We start from the raw sequence: 22,618 nt of genomic DNA on the forward strand, positions 1-22,618 counted from the left end.
TGTAATCTGATTGAATACATCTCCCGAGATTTTGAAATAAATGCTTCAGGCATTTTAAATCCTTTTGGAATTTTCATATAAATTTCATTATCAAGTGATCCATAAAGATAAGTTATAACCATATCCATTAGATGTATTTCAAGATTTTCATGCATAGCTAAACTGATGAGATATCGAAATGTTATGCCATCCATAACGGGTGAATACGTTTCTCGTAATCGACACCGAGTCGTTGAGAGAATCCTTGTGCAACAAGGCGTGCCTTATATCTTATAATTTCATTTCTCTCATTTCTTTTTCGCACAAAGGCCTATTTGTGGCCAACTGGTTTTACATCACCAGGCGTTTGGACTACCGGTCCAAAAACCTCTCGTTTAGCAAGTGAGTTCAATTCTAATTCAACTGCATCTTGCCATTTGGCCAGTCACATCTTCGTCGACATTCTTCTATAGAATGAGGTTCCAGATCCTCATTGTCTTTCATAATGTTCAATGCAACATTGTATGCAAAAACATTATACACCATAATTTTCGATCGAATCAAATCTATCTCATCACTAGTAGAACTTAATGATATTTCTTTATTCAATTGAGTCTCGGGTTCACTGATATCTTCAGGATTGATCAGATCTTGAATCTCACTGTGAGATTCTTTTCTAGTGTCATTTTGATCATTTTTCATGCTTTTTTTTCTAGGATTTTTATCATTGGAACTCAATGGTCTTCCATGCTTCAGACGCATATGGGATTCAGAAGCTATGGCACTAGAAGACTGTCCTTTTGGACATCAATTCGGATAGGCACATTCTCTGCAGGAATATGCGTCTTAGTTATTCTTTTCAAATCAGTAAATGCATTCGATATCTGATTTGCTATTTTCTACAAATGGATGATCTTCTGGACCTCCATTTTACAAACAGGGGAATGTGGATCAAAATGAGAGAGCGATGAAACTTTCCACGCAATTTCTCTTTCGATTTCCCTTTTCTCTCCCTGTAATTATAGGGAATTCATTTCATCAAGCCGACAATCTACAAATCGAGCAGTGAATAAATCTGTTGTCAAAGGTTCAAGGTAGCGAATAATAGAGGGTGATTCAACCCAATATATATTTCTAAACTTTTTTGGGGGCCTATCTCAGCGCGATGTGGTGGTGCAACCGGCATATATACAACACAATCAAAGATTCAGAGATGAGCAATATATAGTTCATGGCCAAATACTAATTGTGAAGGAGAGTATTTATTATAATGAGTCAGTCTGAGATGAATAAGAGATGCTTCATGTAAGATAGCATAACCCCAGACGGTAGAAAGTAACCATGTTTTCATAAGTAGTGATTTTGCTATTAACTGCAGACGCTTAATAATTGACTCAACACGGCCATTTTGAGTATGAACATGAGCCAGAGGATGTTCAACTTTTATCCTAATTAATAAACAATAATCATCAAAAGCTTGGTATGTAAATTCTCGAGCATATCATTATCAATGATATTTTCATCGTATAATTTCAGCTGAGATATAATTCTAAACATTGAGGAATTATACTCACGGATAGATTTAAAATCTTGTAGCCTCAAATGGATCCAATCAAACGTGCTTGTGGAACAATGGCCATCTTCAAGTGGTCATATCTATCTTTTAAATTATTCCACATCATAAGAGGATCTTTAATAGTGAGATATTTCAATTTCAAGCCCTCATCAAGGTCATGGAAAGAATACCATTGCCTTGGCACGGTCTTGATTTGTTGCCTGATTTTTATTTTGGATGGTGTGTGTGCCAGACCCATCGAATCAAGATGAATTTCAGCATCAAGTACCCAAGACAGGTAGTTTTTTCCCGATATATCCAGGGCAATAAATTCACATTTAGAAAGATTTGCCATTGATTAAGAAAGAGAAAGAATATATCTTCGAAGCTTTTAAAGTATTTGCTCGAGATGGTAGAGTCTCGTGCTGATAACGTGTTATAAAATAAAGATTATAAAGTAAATACACCAGAGACAAATATATAGAGAGAGACTGATATATTATTCGACTTTTAACTAATCTAAAAATGAACTGAATTAACTTCCTATTTATAAAGGAAAAAAAGCTGTTGCGAGGCTTTCCAGGAAGCTGCTGCAAGGCTTTTCAGAAGCTGCTAACAAGCTATCTGCTTGAGTTACTTGCAAGCTGCCTGCTTGATTGCAAGCCTGAGAAAGCTGCTGCAAGGTTTTTCAGGAAGTTGATGGCAAGCTGTCTGCTTAATTGTAAGTTTATCCAGTTGACTGTATATTTAAATGAATATCCATAATAGATTGTATTTATAAAGCTGGTTTTTAATAAAAGTGGCTAATAGTAAAAATCCTTCGAAATATTTAGGGAAAATTACATTTGAGCCCTTGTGTTTTTGTCCATTGGGTAAACGGCCCATGGAGCATCATTAATTGGGTTATTTGCACTTTTGTCCCTATTTTCGAAGTTTTTGTACGGATTGTTCTTCAAACACAGCGGTCTTTAATTTTTGCAGATCTGTAAATTTTGTCCTTGCTACTTATTTAATGAAAATATCCATACTTGTTTTGCTCGACATAAGTTCGTTAATATTTTTATATTCGAAAACTGAACTGTTGCATCGCGCCGCACAAGTTTTGTAGGAATTAAGTTATGCAGCATAAGTTGTGTCATATTTTTCAGATTATGATAAGTGTTAAAAGTTTTACCTTTTTCAGCATAACTTGTGTAGAAAATATGATACATATGTTGAACCTCAACACAATTATGCTGAGTGAAATCTGAACTTATGTTGTTTTTCAGATTATATTAAATGTTGAAAGTTTTCCTTATCCGGTATAACTTATGAGATGGTATGATATGATACATATGCTGAAGCTAAATGTAAAATATGTGGAGCATCCAAAACGTGCTGAACGATAAAAATTAAAGACCACAAATTTGAGGGCCAAAAATTAAAGATCAGCCCAAAATAGGGATACTTGTGCAAATGACGCTAGTCTTTAATTTTTGTTCCCTCATACAAATTAGTTTTCGTTAGGCATAAGTAGTTTTTGTTTTTGCATAATAATATTTCACAAATTATGCTCTGCATTTTATGCCCCGTGCTCTTATGGAATTTACATATTTTTGTGCGGATTGCCCCTCAGGCGCACTGATATTTAATTTTTGTCCTTCACTTAAAAAGTGGCTGAAAATATCTCGAGGTTCTGAGTTCAAACCACCCCCACCCCCACCCCCCGCACTCATTCCAAAAAAAAAAAAAACCGCAAGGCAAGACTTTCCACGAAACCACCTCTACCTTAAGGCCTAAATTTTGCCCGAATAAGCTTAATTTTGGGCAAAAGTTAGATCTTAAGGCAGGGGCTTGCCTTATCTAATTTTGGCCAAAAGTTTGCCTTAAGGCCTTATTTTGCTACAAAAATCTGCTTGCGACTTTTTATTTAATTTTTGATTGAGACGGGGTTTGAACCTAGAATCTTGAGGTATTAGGCAAAGAACAAAAATTAAAGACTAGCAATTTGAGGGAAAAAATTAAAGATCACTCCCCGAATAAGGCCAATCATGTAAATTGGCCCAAAATTTAGATAATTCGATTTTGAAGGACAAAATTTAAAGAACAGCCCATTTGAAGGGCAAAAAGTAGAGACCAGCCAATTTGGAGGGGAAACCGTGCAATTTCTTGTCATTGTAAATCAAAGCAAGTGCTTTAAATTGGGGAGCTTTTCCTTCTTCTTGTTTTTGTTTCATTGAAGCCACTCAACTCACGGGTAACAAGCCATGGAAGAAGAAACAAGTTTAACAGAGACAAGTGCTCAGTTTGATGCCTTGGAACATCCCCTGGAATTAGAATTGCAAGAGAGAGAGAATGAAGGAGATAACACTAAAGAGGCTGACAATCAAAGCGAAGACGAAGACGAGGAAGACGAAGAAGAGGAAGAAGAAGAAGAAGAAGAGGAAGATGGAAGTGGGGAGTATAAATTCCAAATTGGAGCAGAAATGGATCCTTTAGCATTCACTGAAGAAGATGCTAATGGACTCCAGCCATACCAACAGTTTGAGCGCCTGGAACACCAATATGAAGCTCTCGCTGCCAAAAAACGCAAAGCTTTAGCCCTTCAACCTCCCAGGTAGTAATTTCGACAATGTCAAGCAAAATAAAAGAAAAGATCTTAGGTTTTCTCGTATTGTAGTGATGTAGACGGGAAAAAAATTGGATATACAAAAAAGTTTTGAATTTTTGACATGAAAATTGATACTTTGCCCAAGTGCATGCTTTAAATTTATTTCCAACTTTCCTTTCAGATAGTTCACGTAATCCATGCTCCCCTCCTCCTCCTTTTAGTCTTAAAATTTCAGCTCCAGAATAAACATAGAATGGTAAACAATCACCTTAATGGTTGCCAGATTTTTTTTTTTTTTTTTTTGTAGTTCTGATACTGAAAAAATTTGATTACCAAAATCTCGATAGCCTAGTTTGTTATCCGCATTATAGTCAGAATAGTGATTGGAGAGATGAAAGAATATGTATTGAGGACTTGTTGAATGCTGATACACACCAATACTCAATGAAATTTGTGCAAAGTGAGATAATATCTAACTTAAACTTAACTCTTTTGATATTCTGATTCTCATATTCTAGCACTTCTAACAAATTCTGTGATTCTTGTAACCCGGGAGGGGGGGGGGGGGGGGGAGGGTGTAATTAATTATCTGTTTGTTGCAGAAGTGTTTACATGTTTCTTCTGGATTTTAGACACTTAGGTGCTTATTGACCTTCAATTTGTGTTAATTTCTTATAACGTGTTTGGGGGTGGGTGAGTGCAGTGAGGTCCCAGCCAAGAAAGTTAGGCAAGAAGACCCTCAAGAGGATGGTCCTGGAGCAACCTATGATGAAGTATTGGAAGCTATGAATTATGGGATGAGGAGGAGAAAATCAAGGAAGGTATGATATCCACTTGTTGTTTGCTTTTTTTTTTTTTTGATGACATGGGAACCCGCAGCCGCTACCCTTCGGGTGCGCACAGAGCAAACCCAGCTCCTGTGCAATAGCTCGCAAACCACATAGGAGAGGTAACCTACACTAGGCAAGCCCAGTGCGACGAGCTCGACCCAGAAGGCAAATCCCCTGCTGTCGTAGGCAGGGGGTTTCGAACCTGAGACCTCCATTATGAAAGCCCATGCTCAACCAACCATGCCACCCTTGCGGGTATGTTGTTTGCTTTATATTCTGTTGGCATTAGCAGATTAGGGTAAGGTCTGCGTACACTCTACCCTCCCCAGACCCCACTGGTGGGATTACATTGGGTATGTCGCTGTTGTTGTTGTATTAGCAGTCCGGGCAACCTTTGACACTCCATTTACAAAATACTAGATCTAAGCAGACCATAGGCCCAGACCATGGGCCAAAGCCCAACCTTGATAATTCATTTTTTTTGCATTCTTTTATTTTTGGGTTCTTGGCTATTATTTTTGTTCGAAGAATTCTCAACCGAACCATAAAAGAGCTTCTATAATAAACCTAAATGTCTTCAGCTTATTAAATTTTAGAAGAACAAAGGATAATTAAAACGTAAATATTTTGTTTAAATTCAATAGTGTAACTGATTGCATCAAGGCAAAGCATATTGTAAAGAGACACATTTTCTTATGAGTAGTCATTAGTTGAAAAACTAGAATGACCAAAACATAGTACTTTATTTTACCATTACCACCTCATGGTTTCAGATCTTATACGAGGTCTTAAAGTCAAGGCCCTTAATTTCAAGCGTAATATCTCTAATTGTATCTCATTAAAATGAGTTTCTTTTAATATAGGTGTTAAACGATAATGAATTACATGTAGCATTGATCAGTTGGTAAAAAGATTACAAAAGCAAGCTGGTCATTGGGACTTAACTTGGACTTGGAAGATGTTATGGAAGATTAAAGCTCCATCAAAGGTGGCACATTTTGGATGGGTTGCAGCTAGGATTCTGGGAATGCTTGCTTAACTCAGAACAGATTACAAAGAATTGGTTATGCCATATGCAGTAGATTAATCATTAAAGAACACTATGAGTTTTGAGCATATGCAACAACGTCTTGCTTACCTAAGCTAGCTTTGAGGATAAGCTTGTTGATCTCCAGTGCTAAGGTTATGTCACACCAAGAGACACTTCCAGCTATAAGCTTAGCTAAGCAAAAACTCAATGATCTCAACTGGTAGTGGTTGTAGTGCTTACCCAATGAGCTTTTGGCCTTCAAAACATTTGCACTACCTATAAGCAATTCATGGAAGTTATATGGTTTAAGGAATTACTAAACTTACTGATTCTAGAAGAATGAAATGGATTTTTACAAATTAGTTTATGAATTATTGTCAATGTTTTCCCTATCCAACGCTCCTACCTTTACTGTTCACGCACCTTGTGAAGCTATCAGTTCTTAATATATTTTGAATGGGCTTTGGCTATGTTTTGACTGCTCAGAACAGTCTGTGTTGTAGCCTTTTTCATTGCAATCAGTTTATTAGGTAGTCTTTTGCACCTGTCATTTTTTCCTCTCTTTAGTCTGGTTGCAAGTTGTTTTTGTTTTTGCATATTGTAAATATTGTGCAGCCACTAGTAATCTTCTACTACTATTTTATGTTGTACAATATGCAGCTCAAGAAGAGAGGTCGGCGGAAGGGATCAAAGAGTAAAGTTAGTCCAGAATTGAAAAGAAAACTTGGTGATGCTACTCTTCATTACGCACATGGCCGTTACGAAGAGGTATGCAGCTAGAGTCATGCATACTTGTTCTATAGCCTGATCTTGCTTGATCTGCATTTATAGTTCTCTGCTTTGCATGTAGACATGATACCAATATGGCATGAAAAGCACAATTTTATAAAGATGGCACTTTCACTACACGGTAAAATAAATGAATTTACACATGAAGTTGTTATTTTCTGTTTGTTGTTGTCGGTAATGGTCCTGCTAAAAAAAAATTAATGGTCCTGCTAAAAAAAATGTACCTATTTTTTCTTCTGAACATTTGTTCCTACTTGTTTTTTATTGATATTTTCTGTCAGTTATATGTAAAATTTGTGCATACCTGTTGAAGAAGGTTTTTCCCCTTTCTTGATGGATTTGCTTTAGGAGGGGTATCTCATTGTTAGTGTTCTCTGTTGCAGGCCAAACGCGTGTTGCGTGAAGTCATTCGTCTTTCGCCAAACCTTCCTGATCCATACCATACACTTGGCCTGATTTACAATGCTATGGGCGACAAAAAGAGAGCTATGAACTTCTACATGCTTGCAGCACATCTTTCACCAAAGGATGCATCTCTGTGGAAGCTCCTGGTGGATTGGTCCATGTGAGAATTCGTTGGACTTGTTGTATCATTGTTTCTTTTTCTTTTTATCCTTTCTTATCTTTTTTTCTGTTGTATATATATTTCAAGAAAATCGCAGTTGCGCTGTTTACTCATATATGGTGTAAAAATATGTCATCCTTATTCCTTTTCTTATTTCATATAACGCTGTATTATCATTCAGGAGTAGATTCCTGCATATATATAGAGATCCAGTGGTTAGGGGGAAAAGGTTATCCCCTTGTGATCAAATCTTTGTCCCTTAACCGTTCAGTGATATCCCAAAATGCTGATCCCTTTCTGAAAATGGGCTTTCTCTGTCCTGTTTCAACTTTGGCAGTTATTTATTATTCCCTAATAGAAGGGCATCTTTTGCCTCTCTACCTCCCAAGGTAGGGGTAATGTCTGCGGACACTCTACCCTCCCTAGACCCCACTTGTGGGATTACACTGGGTATATTGTTGTTGCTGACGGGCATCCTGTGAAAACTAACACCAAAATTCCATTATCATCTACTGGTTTCTTTAACCTTCTGAAAAAGTGAAGGAGACATATATTTGTGGGGTGCATTTGCTATCATTCTGCATTAGGAATTAAGAAAGCATCAGCTTTGTAACAATCAAACAATCGAAAAAAGAAAGCCTCAGGTTTGTGCATGTTGTGATACTGATACACAAAGTTCAGTTATTCTACATTTTGCGTGACAGCCTACTGAAAGATTTCCTGTTGTATCACATCTCTTGGTCATTTAATTTTAGGAATGCTTTATTTATAAGACAACAGGCATTTGACCTGTTTCCTTTTAAACCCATGATGAAATAGCGGACATGTAATGTTCAACATGTTTTTATTACCGATATTGGGTTTTGTTTTCAAAATTGTTGTCTTGCTCCCTGGTTCCTGTTTATTTTGCAACATTTGGTCCTTCTTGAGTATTGACAGTTTAAAGATAACTTGTAACTGTTCAGAGAGCAGGGAAATAGGAGACAGACCAGGTATTGTCTTTCCAAAGCAATAACAGCAGACCCTGAAGACATTAGTCTTAGGTATCACAGGGCTTCAATATATATTGAGCTTGGAGATTATCAAAAAGCTGCAGAGTCATACGAGCAAATTGCTCGTCTATGCCCTAATGAAGTTGAAGTGCTTAAGACAGCTGCTCAGGTGTCTGTATCTATCCTTCCTTCAGAATCTGTTAAACTTTGCTGTCTCATTGATTTGCATAAAGTTGTTTTGCCCTAAGCACCAAATGGTTACATGTTGAATGCCTCACCTTCTGCTATTTTTGATCCATTTCATTTTCTATAGTCCTCTTTAATGTTGATATCCTTTGTCTTTTATATTACTGAAGACAGCATGCGTTACTTTCATTTAGGTGCGAGGCTTAATCATACTTCAAGTAAACAAATGATCTACAATTGACTTTTATTCAGAGAGAAAAGAAGCTATACATGAAGTAGAATTTCGTTAGACTACATATGCTGATATAAATACTGTTACTTATTCCTGAAAATTTGCACAATGGAAGTAGGAAATTAGTTTTACATGACTGTCAAGTTAGACGGCACAAACATGTGGACATCACATTTCTAGAAGATACAGGACACTGGAACAGGTGACATGGAAAATATTTAATATTACTAGACATTTTAAGAACAATAACAATGATGAAGAAATGACAATAGTAATATGATGATAGTAATAATAATAACAGGACATGACAATTCCAATTAGACTTTGGATTGCAAGGTAAAAGAAAGAAAAGTTACAGTCATGTCACAAAGGTCATTTCTCCGGTTCATTGATGATTGAAGACCATGGAAAAGAATATCTGGTAGATAAGTTAATCAATCAATCAACTATTTCTTAATTCCAAATTAGTTTGGATCGACTATATGAATCCTCTACATTCCATTTTACTGTATTCGGGCTTATGACATTCCAATATTGGTAAATAAGTTGTCTTTTCGGGCAAATCAGAAGTTCTCTAAAACTAAGCCTGACTCTGTTACGAGTGAACTTAGATCTGGAAAATTGATGAGAACATGCCAAGAGAATCATTATGAAAAACTGTTGCTTTAGTCCGATGACTACATGATTTTATCTTTTTTATTTTGTCTATATATGATTAATGCTGCATCAAGTAGTACTGACACTCATATTCCACTATTAAGCATGAAATTGACTTGTCGTCAACTTCTCCAGTTGTACAGAAAATGTGGCGAACATGAGTGCTCTGTTAGTGTCCTGGAAGAATACCTGAAAAATCATCCAACTGAAGCTGATTTAAGTGTGATACATTTGTTAGCTGTGTTACACATGGAAGACAATGCACATTTAAAAGCTCTTGATCTAATTGAGTGTGCAAAGCAGAGATATTTTACTGGGAAACAGATGCCTCTTAGTTTAAGTATCAAAGCTGGAATATGTCATCTGCATCTTGGCCATATAGAGGAGGCAGAGGTTTGTTGGAGCTTGATCTTAAATTTTCTTGTTGCTTATAGAAATGCCATCACTCATAGTAACTTTGCCATGTTGAGTTCTTTATGCAATGTAAAGGCTGATCAAGTGCAGTGGTCCGTCCAACAATAATTGAAACACATATTCTGATGAGTATAACAGTGGAAATCTGACTATTGTTCTCTTTTCTACTTGCTACTGGAGTTCTGGCAGCTGCACTTGCTTACCAGATGTGTTCTATTTTGCTCTTATTATTACATGCGGGTGTTGCTGTTCAAGGGAAAATATCCGTCTGAGATTCCATTTGCAAGCTCCTGAAAATTTCTATAACATAACGATGGAAAAGCTAAATGTGGTCGAGATTTGTTTAACTAAAACTTTGTACCATTAGAAATCAGAAAGCTAGTTTCAGTTATTTGGGACCATAACTAGATGTTATGGTGCTAGATGGGATATTAGGTTAAGTTAAAGCTAATCTACTGAGGAGACCATACAGAATAGGATTCAAAGGGGACCTATAACTTCAAGCTAATGAGCTAAAGTGACTCTAAAGTGGCCCAAGTATTAGGGTAGTTATCTGAGGTGAAGATTGAGGCACAGGAGAACTCTGACAAAATGAGGCCTCCAGAATTACTTATACATCTCAAGTTTGTCTAAATATTTCTTAACTATGTCCTCAGACCAGTGTTGGAACCCTGTAATGGCACAGGTTGTAGACTTCTTTAGTCTTTAAGCCCAGAGCTTAATCTAAGCCTGAAGTGATATCCAATCTTACCTTTTCCAAATACTTTATTGTGTTGTCTCTAAAAAAAATGTATGCTAATTCTGTATTAATTTGAACTGAAGTTATAGGCTATTCTTACTTTGTCAAGCAATGTGCAGATTATATTCAGTGCTGTACATTATGAAAATGCATCTCAACATCCTGACATAGTTACCGAGGTCGCAGACTCACTTATGACCCTTGAATATTATGAATCAGCTTTGAAGTACTATATGATGCTTGAAGGAGACGACAACAAGAATAAAGTAATGAAACAACACTCCCCCATTTACTACTTCTATGTACATTGCGATATTTTATCCTTTCACTTGGAAGCACATGGTATATATGCCCTTTCTGTACTATCAAGAAGACTGACCATGCTCAGTTGATCTTTTATTGAGAGGAACTCTTGTTGGAACTATTAATTAGTAAAGCATATCCATCTTTTGAAACTCCTTTTATTATCTTTTGGTGGTTAATCAATTTCAATCCTTTTCAGGGCTATGTACACTTGAAAATTGCTGAGTGTTATGTATTTTTGAGGAAAAGAGTACAAGCAATTGAGTACTTCTATAAAGGTATCCACATAGCATATGATATATATATATATGTACATATGTATATATATAATAGTGGGTGTGTTTATATATATCGGTGCATAGAAATACATAACTCCGGTGAGACATAACCTACTTCCTCATCTATGTACCGTCCTGCAGAATGGGTTCACATTTTGTTAATAATTTTCTTAGTCTGTCGATGCTTCAAATCTACGCTATGTCTTTATCTGATTGATTTTTCTTTTCAGCTGTAAATGAACTTGAGGATAGTGTTGATGCTCGATTGACTGTGTCATCAATCCTCCTTGAAGAAGGCAAAGATGATGAAGCAGTTTCTGTGCTTTCCCCTCCAAAAGAATCTGGTATAAATTATTTACTTGGGATACTTTAGCATTCTATTACGTGGATCGTTGTAAACTTCTTTTAAGAGCTCTGTGGTTCATTTCCAGAATCTTCAGTTGACTCAAGTTCCGGTAAACCAAAAACTTGGTGGCTTAATAGCAAGATAAAGCTGAAGCTTTGTCAAATTTATAGAGCTAAAGGGTCACTTGAGACTTGTGTGGATGTTATTTTTCCTTTGATTCGTGAGACATTGTTTCTTAAGTCTGTCCAACCGAAGGTAAGCTTACTCTTTTCAATTCTCAGAATGTGCTAGTGTTAGGTATGTTTCTTTTAAGTGAGGGGTTTTGGGGGGTGGGGTGTGTGTGTGGGGGGGGGGGGGGATGATAGATTCTTCATGCAGCACAAAAGATCTACTTATAAAAGAAACGAAAGTTCTAGAGTTGAAACTTGCATAGCTGTATTTCATTGTCACTATACTTACTAGCCTACACCCCTGGGAAACTTGCTCGGGAAGCTGTAGTCACAACTTCCTGCCTGGGATTTAACTGGTATACTGCATCAGTCAACCCTAACAGTCCTTGGCCTTGCATTCCTGGACTTCGTGGTGATGAAAATGAGAGTCAAAGCAACAGGGCTCCATCCATGTTGAGTTGTTTTACAAGGCTTGTTGTGAGTGATTCTTGCCTCGCCCAATCAAAACTCTAGAGAAGAGATCTTCATTTATGCAGTAGATTCTCTTTATGCGAGGAACAATCAGATGGTTCGAATAATCTATGTTACTCTGCAAAGTCACCTTTCAAATCTGGAGGCTTTTACTAAACAGACTGGGAATTAGTTGGTCAATGCTAACGCAACGGTAGAATTTCTAAAATGTTGGAGCAGAAGAGGTCTCAACAAGACAGAAGCAAAATTTGGAATGCTGTTTGTTTTTCCAAAGGGTAACAAATATCATATGTGTAGCACAAAGGCTGCGCTAAAACCTTCTGCACAATTAAAATAAAACATAAAGACATGTTACTATTATAAAAAATAAAATAAAAAATATATATATATATATATAGCTTTCTTCTACCTCCTACTACAAGGAATCAATGATATCTAACATTGAATATTTGAATCAACATCCTTTACAAGATCTTCCTTGCACCAAAAGTAAAACAAAAAAAGCAATTCATCTAATCTTTTGAATGGAATTGTTGTTCCCATTTAAACACCTGTTGTTTATCCCTCTCCAAATGGCCCATCATATGCATCCTGGGATAGTCTTCCACCACTTTTTTGTCTGCTTAATCCTCGGGCAAAATTCCAGAAAGTAAGCAACTCCGCTGTGGTCCTAGGCATGGTTTATGACAGTCCTTTCATACTCAAGAAAACCACATAATGTATAAGTAGGTGACTGCTACTTTCAGCTTCTTTCCCACACAGATAACACCTTGCATTCCCCTTTTCTTTAAATTGTCTTGTGTTTCGCAAACATCTCTTACTACTAGCCATACAGAACAAGCTACTTTGGGTGGTATACTTGCCATACAAGCCATAACAATACTGGAAAAATATGTGCATTTGCTTTTAAGTAAAAGCTATTTGATCAGCTTGAATAAATGTCCAATTGTTAGCATCATTTCAACTCCCAGAAATTACCTTGTATCTAACTTGTTCTCAGTGTTGTTAAATGCGCGCTTAAGCCCTAAAACTCAGTAAAATCCATGTCGTGCGCTTCGCCGCGTTTAGTTAGCGCTTTAGTATAGGTGTCAAGGATCTAAGGCATGTGCACCTTCACCAATGGATTTTGTCTTTAAGGGCATATACATAGCTTAATCATAGTTTTTCTTTCCTTTTATTCAAATAACTATTGTTTGTGCTTATAGTTACACTTTTTCTGCATTGCCAATTTTTTAATTCATTGGTGCTTTTCTTCGCTAAAGCCCACACTATAATTGCACTTTGCGCTTAAAGCTCCAACATACATTTTGACGCTTTTTTTTGCACTTTCACTTTTGACTACTCTGCTTGTTCTTTCTTTTAATTGGTGGATATACTTTTTAGGTTAAGGTGCGCCCAAGGTTGTCTAAAAGTGTTCTATCTCAAAGAATCAAGGTTTTGGATGATCACCAAGCAGATACCATCTTTCATGGCTTTAAGCCTGTAGCTTTGGCATCTGATCTGTGAGTTTTACTTTTACCATGTTGTTCTTTTTCTTTCCACTTTTTAGCTGAAGATTCTACGGGCAAAAGTAGCCAACCACCCAGTCTTGTTCATGAAATATTTTGAAGAAAAAAAATGTTCTGTTCGTGAATGATTTGTTTCATTTACACTTACATCATTTTCTTAAATATTACTCCCTCCGTTTCAATTTGTTTGTCTTAGTTTGACTCGGCACGGAGTTTAAGAAAGTAAAGAAGACTTTTGAATCTTGTGCTTTAAACTAAAGATGTGTGTAATGTACAAAAATGCCCTTTGAATCTTGTGGTCTTGTATACACCATGTAGGAGGTTGAATGTAAAGAGTTACTAAATATAGAAAGTGGCATTCTTTGTCAAACAAAATAAAAAGGAAAGTAAGACCAACAAATTGAAATGGAGAGAGTAATAGTAATGTACATAACATACTTCGCGATTTTCTTGATTTTCAATCAGCTCCTAATCTCAAGATGGTGAAGCAACTTGAGTTTGCTTACTTTGAATACAAAAGATGCTAAAAATCACTGTAGTATTAAACAATAGCCGAATAGTATTGCGAGAATGTTCAGCCATTTCTCAAATGAAAATTGATGCTATAATTCTTTCCTTCAGAAAGTTATTAGTAATTGTACATGCACTTAGAAAGATTTAATCTTAGTCACCAAAGAGAGGTACCCTGACACAATTGTTCAGACATCACAAGGGTAAGTTTAATTTATGACTACTCTGTAAATGGAAAAGTCGCTGAAACAGCAAGCAGAAAAGTTGTTGTATGAATGCTTGCCAAATAGATGTGGTGCCACCAGAAGGGCCCCATAAAGAGGCTTCATGCTGCTAGAATAGTCAATGATAGAGATGTAGTAATGCTGGACTGGGTATTGAAGATGTTATTAAAAGAATGACAAGAATAAGTGAATTGTCACCAAAACAGTCATCGGAAAGAGACATGGTACTGCCAAAATGATGCCACTGGAACGGTTGCCCAGAAAGGTGTGGTGTTGCTGGAGTCATGCAAAGAGGTCTGATGCTGTTGAAACAGTTACTTTAAAGAGCGTGGGGCCGCCACAATGGTCACCATACAAAGACAAGATTAAATTGTATGAAAGAAAGAGAACTTCGGTTGAATAAGTAACGTATGAAAACCACAGTTAAGCAAAGTTAATTCGTCTCTACCATGATTGTAGAGATCTTGGTACTTGCAAAACTAGAAAAGTTGATTTGATCTTTTTTTTTTTTTTTGACATTGGTAACATTAAGATTTTTTTTTTTTTTTTTTTTTTTTTTTTAACTTTGCAAAACGAGAAAAGAAGATTTGAAATTGGTTGGTAATATCATACAAGAGGACTCCTTGTATGAGGAGTTTAAAGCTATACTCTATCTATCTCCTTGTATAAGGAGTTTAAAGCTATACTATCTATCTCATTATATATGATAATTTGATTAAACATGGAGTTCAAGTTGTTTGTTTGACTTATGTATTATACAAATGATAGTAGAAGAAAATATTAGACAACAACAACAACAACAACAACAACCCAGTGAAATCCCACATCTTGGGGTCTGGGGAGGGTATAATGTACGCAGACCTTACTCCTACCAAGGTAGGATGGCTGTTTCCGAGAGACCCTCGGCTCAATAGAAGCATAAAAAGGGGGTCAGATAAGGTTAAAAGATTTAAAACGATATTGCAATGAAATAATGCAAGCGACACAGTAAAACAGGATAATCAAGGAATTCAAAGCGATATGGAAATGCAAATCACGAAAGCGGCACAGATAAAATAGAGTAATCAAAGTACAGAAAGTAGCAAATAATAACATAAATCAAAGCACAAGAAATTATAATGCACTAATGCGCCTACTAATAAGGAAAGATAACGAGACTTATATACTAGCCTTCTACCCTAATGTGGGTCCTCCACACCTTCCTATCTAAGGTCATGTCCTCGGTAAGCTGTAACTGCGTCATGTCCTGTCTAATCACCTCTCCCCAATATTTCTTTGGCCTACCCCTACCTCTTCTGAAACCATCCATGGCTAACCTCTCACACCTCCGCACTGGGGCATCTATGTCTCTCCTCTTCACATGCCCAAACCATCTCAGTCGCATTTCCCGCATCTTGTCTTCCACCGAGGCCACTCCCACCTTATCCCGAATAGCCTCATTTCTAATCCTGTCGCTCCTAGTGTGCCCACACATCCATCTCAACATTCTCATCTCGGCAACTTTCATCTTTTGAACGTGAGAGATCTTAACTGGCCAACACTCCGCCCCATACAACATAGCCGGTCTAACCACCACTCTGTAGAACTTGCCCTTCAGTTGTGGTGGCACCTTCTTGTCACATAGCACTCCTGAAGCTAGCCTCCATTTCATCCACCCTACCCCAATACGATGTGTGACATCATCGTCAATCTCCCCGCTGCCTTGCATGATAGACCCAAGGTACTTGAAACTACTTTTCTTTTGGATGGCCTGAGCACCAAGCCTAACTTCCACGCCAACCTCCTGGAGTGTCTCACTGAACTTACACTCTAAGTACTCTGTCTTGGTCCTACTCAGCTTAAATCCTTTAGACTCCAAGGTATGTCTCCAATCCTCCAGCTTAGCGTTAACTCCGCTACGAGTCTCATCGATCAGGACTATGTCGTCCGCGAAAAGCATACACCATGGCACCTCACCTTGAATTTGTCGCGTCAATCTATCCATCACCAAGGCAAATAAAAACGGACTAAGAGCTGATCCTTGATGCAACCCCATCACAACTGGAAAGTGCTCTGAGTCCCCTCCTACTGTCCTTACTCTAGTTTTGGCTTCCTCATACATGTCCTTGATCACCCTAATGTATGCTACAGGTACACCTTTAGCCTCCAAACATCTCCATAGGATTTCTCTTGGAACTTTATCGTAAGCCTTTTCTAGGTCGATGAATACCATATGCAAGTCCCTCTTCCTCTCCCTATACTGCTCCACCAGTCTCCTCACAAGATGAATGGCTTCTGTAGTTGAGCGTCCCGGCATAAATCCGAACTGGTTCTCTGAAATAGACACGCCTCTCCTCACTCTCATCTCCACCACTCTTTCCCACACTTTCATAGTATGGCTTAGTAGCTTGATACCTCTATAGTTTTCGCAACTCTGGACATCCCCCTTGTTTTTGTATAGAGGGATCATTACGCTCGACCTCCATTCTTCGGGCATCGTTGCCGTCTTAAAGATGACATTAAACAACCTAGTCAGCCACTCCAAACCTGCCGAGCTCGCGCTCTTCCAAAATTCCCCAGTATAGGGAGTGATGGTTTAAATGTTTATATGATAAATAATCATCACATTAAAGTTTAATACGTGAATTGTTCTATTTATTTGAAGTCTTGAGGTTAATGGCTGAACCGGGATTTTCACTAAGGGTATTCAAAATATAAAGAAGTAAATACATGAAGAAGCCAAAGAGATTTAACATCTACTATATATTCATAGAAAATAATATTGATCGTGTATACACGGTTTATGGGCAAAGGTGGTTCAGATGAACCCCCTTAGCTCCGCCCCTGCTTTAAGGTAATAAAAATAGTATAAAAAGGGAATGCTCTCAAACATATTGGGACGTCACAAAACAGAGTGTGTCTTGTTTATGGGGATGATGGGAGTATTAAGCGAGCAGTGTTCCGTAATTTGTGAGATGATGGAGTATTCTACAAATCTTTCTGATTCCCATGATGCCATGACTTCAAAAAATGACATCATCATTAAGTATATTCTACAAATTATGATTCTTTTGACTTTAAATAATAGGTTAAGGCTCTTTCTCTGTAGGGAGGGAGGGGCGGCTAATTGGTTTAGTTAATCCTTTTAAGTTTTCTACTTGAGGACTGCAAATACCAATTAATGTTTTAAATTCTGCTGAGTTCGGTCAAATTACAACCTTATGATGTGATGCCTATATGATCGGGGGTTTGGGTGGTTTTTGTGTGTGTGTGTGTGTGTGGGGGGGGGGGGGTCTATGTTAATCTCTTTGTTTTTGTCATCCTCATATTTTTGTTACTTCCCCCGAGGCCCTTCTTTTGCTAATAGTCATGGAGAGAGCTCCAGCAGGGGGAACTAGAACATTTGATCTTGTGCATTATGTTCTTGCCATATGCATATCTATTTGAGAATTGTTTGTAGATTTTGGAACTTGTATAATTGGCCATTTTGAAATTTAAATTTTCTTGTTTCCCTTTTGGGCATTTCCTTAGTCTTCGACAAGCCCCTATTTTTCTTAAATTTACCTGAGTTACCTTTGAGTAACTCTTCTAAGCTGCTGAGTTTTCCAGTGCAATCTTGTTGATCACGTCTATAATGTTGTATTGATCTGCAACACCTATTGCTGGCCGGTAATCTCTGAGCAAATAATTGATCTTGTTGCTTTTGATAGGTCAAAAGCTGCAAGAGCAAGAAAAGTGCTTCGGAAGAAAGAAATGTTAAAGGAAGCAAAAAAAGCTGCAGCTTTGGCTGCTGGAGCTTCCTGGAAAAGTGACGATTCAGACAGCGAGTCTCCTGTGAGAAGCTTATAGCCAATGTCTTCCGTAATTGTACATGTTACATTCCGGTTAAACTCTTGATTTTGACCTAATATTTCTTCTCTTTCTTGTATGCTATCTTAATTCTTAAGGAGCACGTATACCAAGAGCCTCCACTACCAGATCTTCTCAAAGACGAGGAACACCTATGTCTTATTGTAGATGTTAGTATTTCTTGCTTCCCATCTCATCTCTTTCTTTTATTTTTTGAATACTTCCTCTCCTTTCTTTCCTTTATTTGATTCTTATCTCTTTTTTTTTTTTTTTTTTCTCTTTCTTTTCCTTAATGAGCATGTAAGTTTCATATGATTGTTGCTCTTGTTCCGTTTTCACACATTGATGCACTTATTGTTTTTATTCTGTTTTAAACAACACATGCTTACAATGTTTATATCAGTACAGAGACGGTCATTTAGTCTAAGCAGAGGTATGAAATGTCTTCTTTGACATGTGTAGTTGGATATGACAACATACGCAGGAAATTTCGATGCTAAATGGATCTCCAATTCCCTTCTGATTCATTGCTGGCCCTTTTAATAAGTACTTGTAATTCTGTCATACTGGAAATTTTCATTTTAAAGTTCTTTTTTGTAGCTCTGCAAGGCTTTAATATCCTTGCAACGGTATTGGGATGCACTAGAGATCATTAATCTCTGTCTAAAATTGGCATCCAGCACATTGTCTGTTGAGAAAAAGGGGGTGCTGCAAGCTCTAGGAGCCCGTAAGTTTCAACTTGTAGTGTTAGCACTCTCTGCCTTTGCTTTTGTTTGTATAAACTACTTTGAGATATCTGTTGACAGGTTGAGATATACTTGGTTGAGTAATGTTGTAGAGTGTGACAGAGATGCATGCTTGCTAAAACGTTCCTTTTCTATCTTGTAGAAGTAGGATATAACATTGCTGATCCCAACCGTGGGTTCGATTGTGCACGTTCCATTGTCAGTGAGCATCCTTACAGCTTTGCAGCATGGAATTGCTATTACAAAGTAATATCAAGGTATCAGCAGAATTTTATCAGTATTCTGAACACTATTCTGTTTTCGTGGTTGGTACTCTTCGAATATGTTGTGCTAGTGGAAATAGTTTCTGTTTTCCTTGTTCTATAACAGGTGCTTGGCGGTATTAACTGAATAATAGATTAAATTAACTGTTTGTAAATGTTTGTTTGCACCCTCGCTGATTCTGCTGAACTCCTGTGAGTTGAGACTGGGAGTGTGTGGCAGAAAAGTTTCTTGTGCCTAAATTATGTTAGAAATATTTCATACGGTGCATTTAATAGATTTACAGTATTCCATGCACCATTAAAGTAACAAGGATTGTTTTTGCGTTTGGGCATTTTGGGGACTAACTAACAGTCAGCAAGCACCGACATAGATTGTTTCATAGGATTTATGTATCCTAAATGCACTACAGAAAGTTCTTGGAGGGACATGGCCGTCATTGGTTGTGTTGGAATTACCACCCTGTCCAGTAGTATTTTGAGTATCACATTAAGGCTTTCTTGTTTTTTAATCGGTAAAAGTTAAGAGTATCACATTAAGACTATCAATAGCTATTTGATTCATGCTCCTTATTTGACCACTTTCCTTTAATAGAATAATAATATTTTGTATTATTTGAATTCATGTATTATTTGAATTCACTTTGACATCTTTAAGCTTCCTAGCTTTTCAGGTTTTCCAATTATTATTTCCTATACTCTTAACAAATTAAAGTATGTATTCACACCCGCTTGTATTGATATTTTTGCTAATCTTGTCTTATTTCCCACCACCTCATCCGTGTTGCAATCCGGCAGCCTGCTTGTCCAGTAGCATTTTGAGAATCGTAAAGACTATATTGAGATAATTGTTTTATGCACCTTTTCTACTTTGTTTAACCTGAGTTCTATTTTAATCTGTAGATTGACTTCTGTCCTTTAACAGCAATTTTGCGATTATCAAAAAGTTAATTGACATAAATAATAGTAGTATTTTATATTATTTTGAATTCGCTGTGACATCTTTAGGTTTCCAAGCGTTTCACGTATTCCAATCAATCTTTGTGCTTGCTTAAGTAGGTTGTTCAGTATGGGCAGGAGGGACTACTTTATGCATTCAGTGAAAATACAGTTGTCAAATTTGAACTTTTAACACAATTAATTGCTTCTTTTTAGTAACTTCAGTTGGTTTTTTATCAGCCTAGTAGTCGACTAGTCGTTCAATTGTTTTCCTGCAGTTTTGAAACTAAAACATCTCTGCAATCTTGCCATATTTTCTTGAATGTTATATTCAAAGCATTCTGGGATGAATTTTACAATCTCAAAAATTCAATTATTCATGCATTCAGTCCTCTTGTAACTAAGCTGTGATACTCGAAAAATTGATTTTCAGTTGAGCATCAGCAGAAAGTAGTTACTTCAGATTTGATAGTGCAGGAAATCTTGTCCAAAATAAGATTTGAAGCCTTTCAAGATATAAAAGAAACAGAAAACCCTTCCTTAACGAACAAATCAAAAAGAGAACCCTTCCTTTTACATATTCATGACTGCATGATGTTATCTCTGATTTATATCGTAACTTGTTTGTTTGATTATGGATGATCATGTGCAGACTAGATAATCGAAATCCAAAACATAGCAAGTTCTTGAACAATATGCGTATCAAACACAAAGATTGCGTACCGCCAATTGTTATTGCTGGACATCAGTTTACCACGATCAGTCATCATCAAGATGCAGCTAGAGAATATTTAGAAGCTTATAAGCTGATGACAGATAATCAGTTGATAAATCTCTGTGTGGGTATGGATTTCTTCTAGCAATCAAATTAAAGAAGGCAGAGTTGACGTCGTTTTTATGTTTCATGATACCTATTCAAGGTTTGACTTTTGCCTTTGTTTCCAGGATCTGCTTTAATAAATGTAGCTCTTGGATTCAGACTTCAGAACAAGCATCAGTGTGTACTACAGGGAATGGCTTTCCTTTATAATAACTTGAGGCTTTCAGGAAATAGACAGGTTCTATTTTACAAACCAATTTGACATTCGATTTTTTTGTAACGGCCTAAATTTGTTGTCTTTTTCTTTTCCATTACGTCAACGTAGTTAGAAGTGTTGGGGCATTTAAAGGAACTCCTTGAATTTCTTTTGCAGGAAGCGCTGTATAATATTGGTCGAGCGTGTCATCATGTTGGTCTTCTTTCTCTAGCTGTCATATATTATCAAAGGGTACTTGACACTCACGAAGACGACTATCCCATCCCAAAGCTTCCTAATGAGAACACAGATCCTGTGGAAAATAGAAAACCAGGTTACTGTGATCTGCGCAGAGAAGCAGCATACAATCTGCATTTGATTTACAAGAATAGTGGAGCACATGACCTGGCAAGACAGACATTGAAAGATTATTGTACAGTATGACTGATAATATGCGCCATAATGGAACTTATTGTTCCTGAAGATTTGAGTTATTTGCAGCTAGACCTACTACTGAATTTATTTTGGGTCAGAAAATACATCTCAAGTGTAATACCGAACTTGTATGTTATAATGATTCGCCTCTATCAAAGTGATCTTATCTGATTGGATATGTATCAACAACTTAAACCAAACAACCAACCGACCAAAACAGCGTGAGCAAAGAAGCTAGGTTAAACGCTCCCATCGTGAGGTGAACTATAAACCAAATATTCACACCATGATTTATTCACTTTCTTAACCAAACATCCTCATTCAGAGCAAAATGAAATGTTAATATTGTAAAATGTCAATATAGACATGTATCAATTTTCTTTGACAAACCAAAAAAGGGATGACATAAAATAAAATAGTGAGATTTTCTCGGGTTTCCTTGTATAGAATTTACACGTTTGACTGTATAATATGGTGGGTGATGGAGAAGAAAGAAATTTGTATTAAATAGATAAATGCCATAAAGAACACATATGAAGGAGCCGTCAAGAGAGTGAAAATAGTAGTAAGAGTAATATAGGAGTTTCCTATGACAATGGGTCTGCACCAGGGATCAACATTGAGCTAGCCAACGCAATAAAAGATGTGGTTCTACAGTGTATGCTATTTGCTTATCATTGATTGACGAAACGAGCGAGGGTGTCAATCAATAGCTTGATCACGTAGAAGCACCTTAGATGCATACGCTGCATGTTTAGTCAGCATAAGATGAGCAATGTTGATTTGAGACTAGTCGAGACTCTGGTGCCAAAATGCGATTAGTTTAGATATCTAGGCTTGTTGTTTCAAGAAAATGAGATAATAGTTGAAGATGTTACTTATAGAACTAAAATTCGATGGTTGAAATGAAGAAGTGCTACCGGAGTGTTACGTGATAGAAGGATGTCTACCAAAGTGAAAGGTAAGTTCTATAGAACAACTGTATGACTATCAATGTTATATGGTAGTGAATGATGGGTTGCTAAA

The 22,618-nt window shown here is 37.0% G+C and overlaps 1 protein-coding gene across 2 annotated transcripts; it reads left to right on the top strand.

Moving 5' to 3' along the window:
* Positions 1-3,650: 3,650 nt before the first annotated feature.
* Positions 3,651-21,768, top strand: LOC132644815 (uncharacterized). 2 transcript variants are annotated; one of them, XM_060361434.1, is made up of 18 exons: positions 3,651-4,130; positions 4,828-4,945; positions 6,645-6,752; positions 7,157-7,338; positions 8,304-8,499; positions 9,541-9,798; positions 10,678-10,824; positions 11,061-11,139; positions 11,370-11,483; positions 11,550-11,740; positions 13,510-13,628; positions 18,058-18,181; positions 18,295-18,366; positions 18,797-18,923; positions 19,085-19,199; positions 20,794-20,984; positions 21,087-21,199; positions 21,335-21,768. In XM_060361434.1, exons 1-18 carry the CDS (start codon positions 3,781-3,783, stop codon positions 21,599-21,601), a joined length of 2,871 nt encoding a protein of 956 aa, XP_060217417.1. In that variant the 5' UTR covers positions 3,651-3,780; the 3' UTR covers positions 21,602-21,768. The 2 variants fall into 2 exon arrangements, with proteins under 2 accessions (XP_060217417.1, XP_060217428.1); XM_060361445.1 differs by having other exon boundaries at positions 3,652-4,130; positions 11,571-11,740.
* Positions 21,769-22,618: the final 850 nt, after the last annotated feature.

This window comes from Lycium barbarum, chromosome 1, assembly GCF_019175385.1.
Source record: "Lycium barbarum isolate Lr01 chromosome 1, ASM1917538v2, whole genome shotgun sequence".
NCBI classification, from domain to species: Eukaryota; Viridiplantae; Streptophyta; class Magnoliopsida; order Solanales; family Solanaceae; genus Lycium; species Lycium barbarum.

What these genes read in the sequence shown, in the direction of transcription:
- LOC132644815 (XM_060361434.1), top strand. Translation starts at nt 3,781, where the DNA reads ATGGAAGAAGAAACAAGTTTAACAGAGACAAGTGCTCAGTTTGATGCC. An exon ending in GGAGGAGAAAATCAAGGAAG is followed by an intron (nt 4,946 to 6,644) that starts GTATGATATCCA and finishes TACAATATGCAG; the next exon opens with CTCAAGAAGAGAGGTCGGCG. An exon ending in TATTACAAAGTAATATCAAG is followed by an intron (nt 19,200 to 20,793) that starts GTATCAGCAGAA and finishes GATCATGTGCAG; the next exon opens with ACTAGATAATCGAAATCCAA.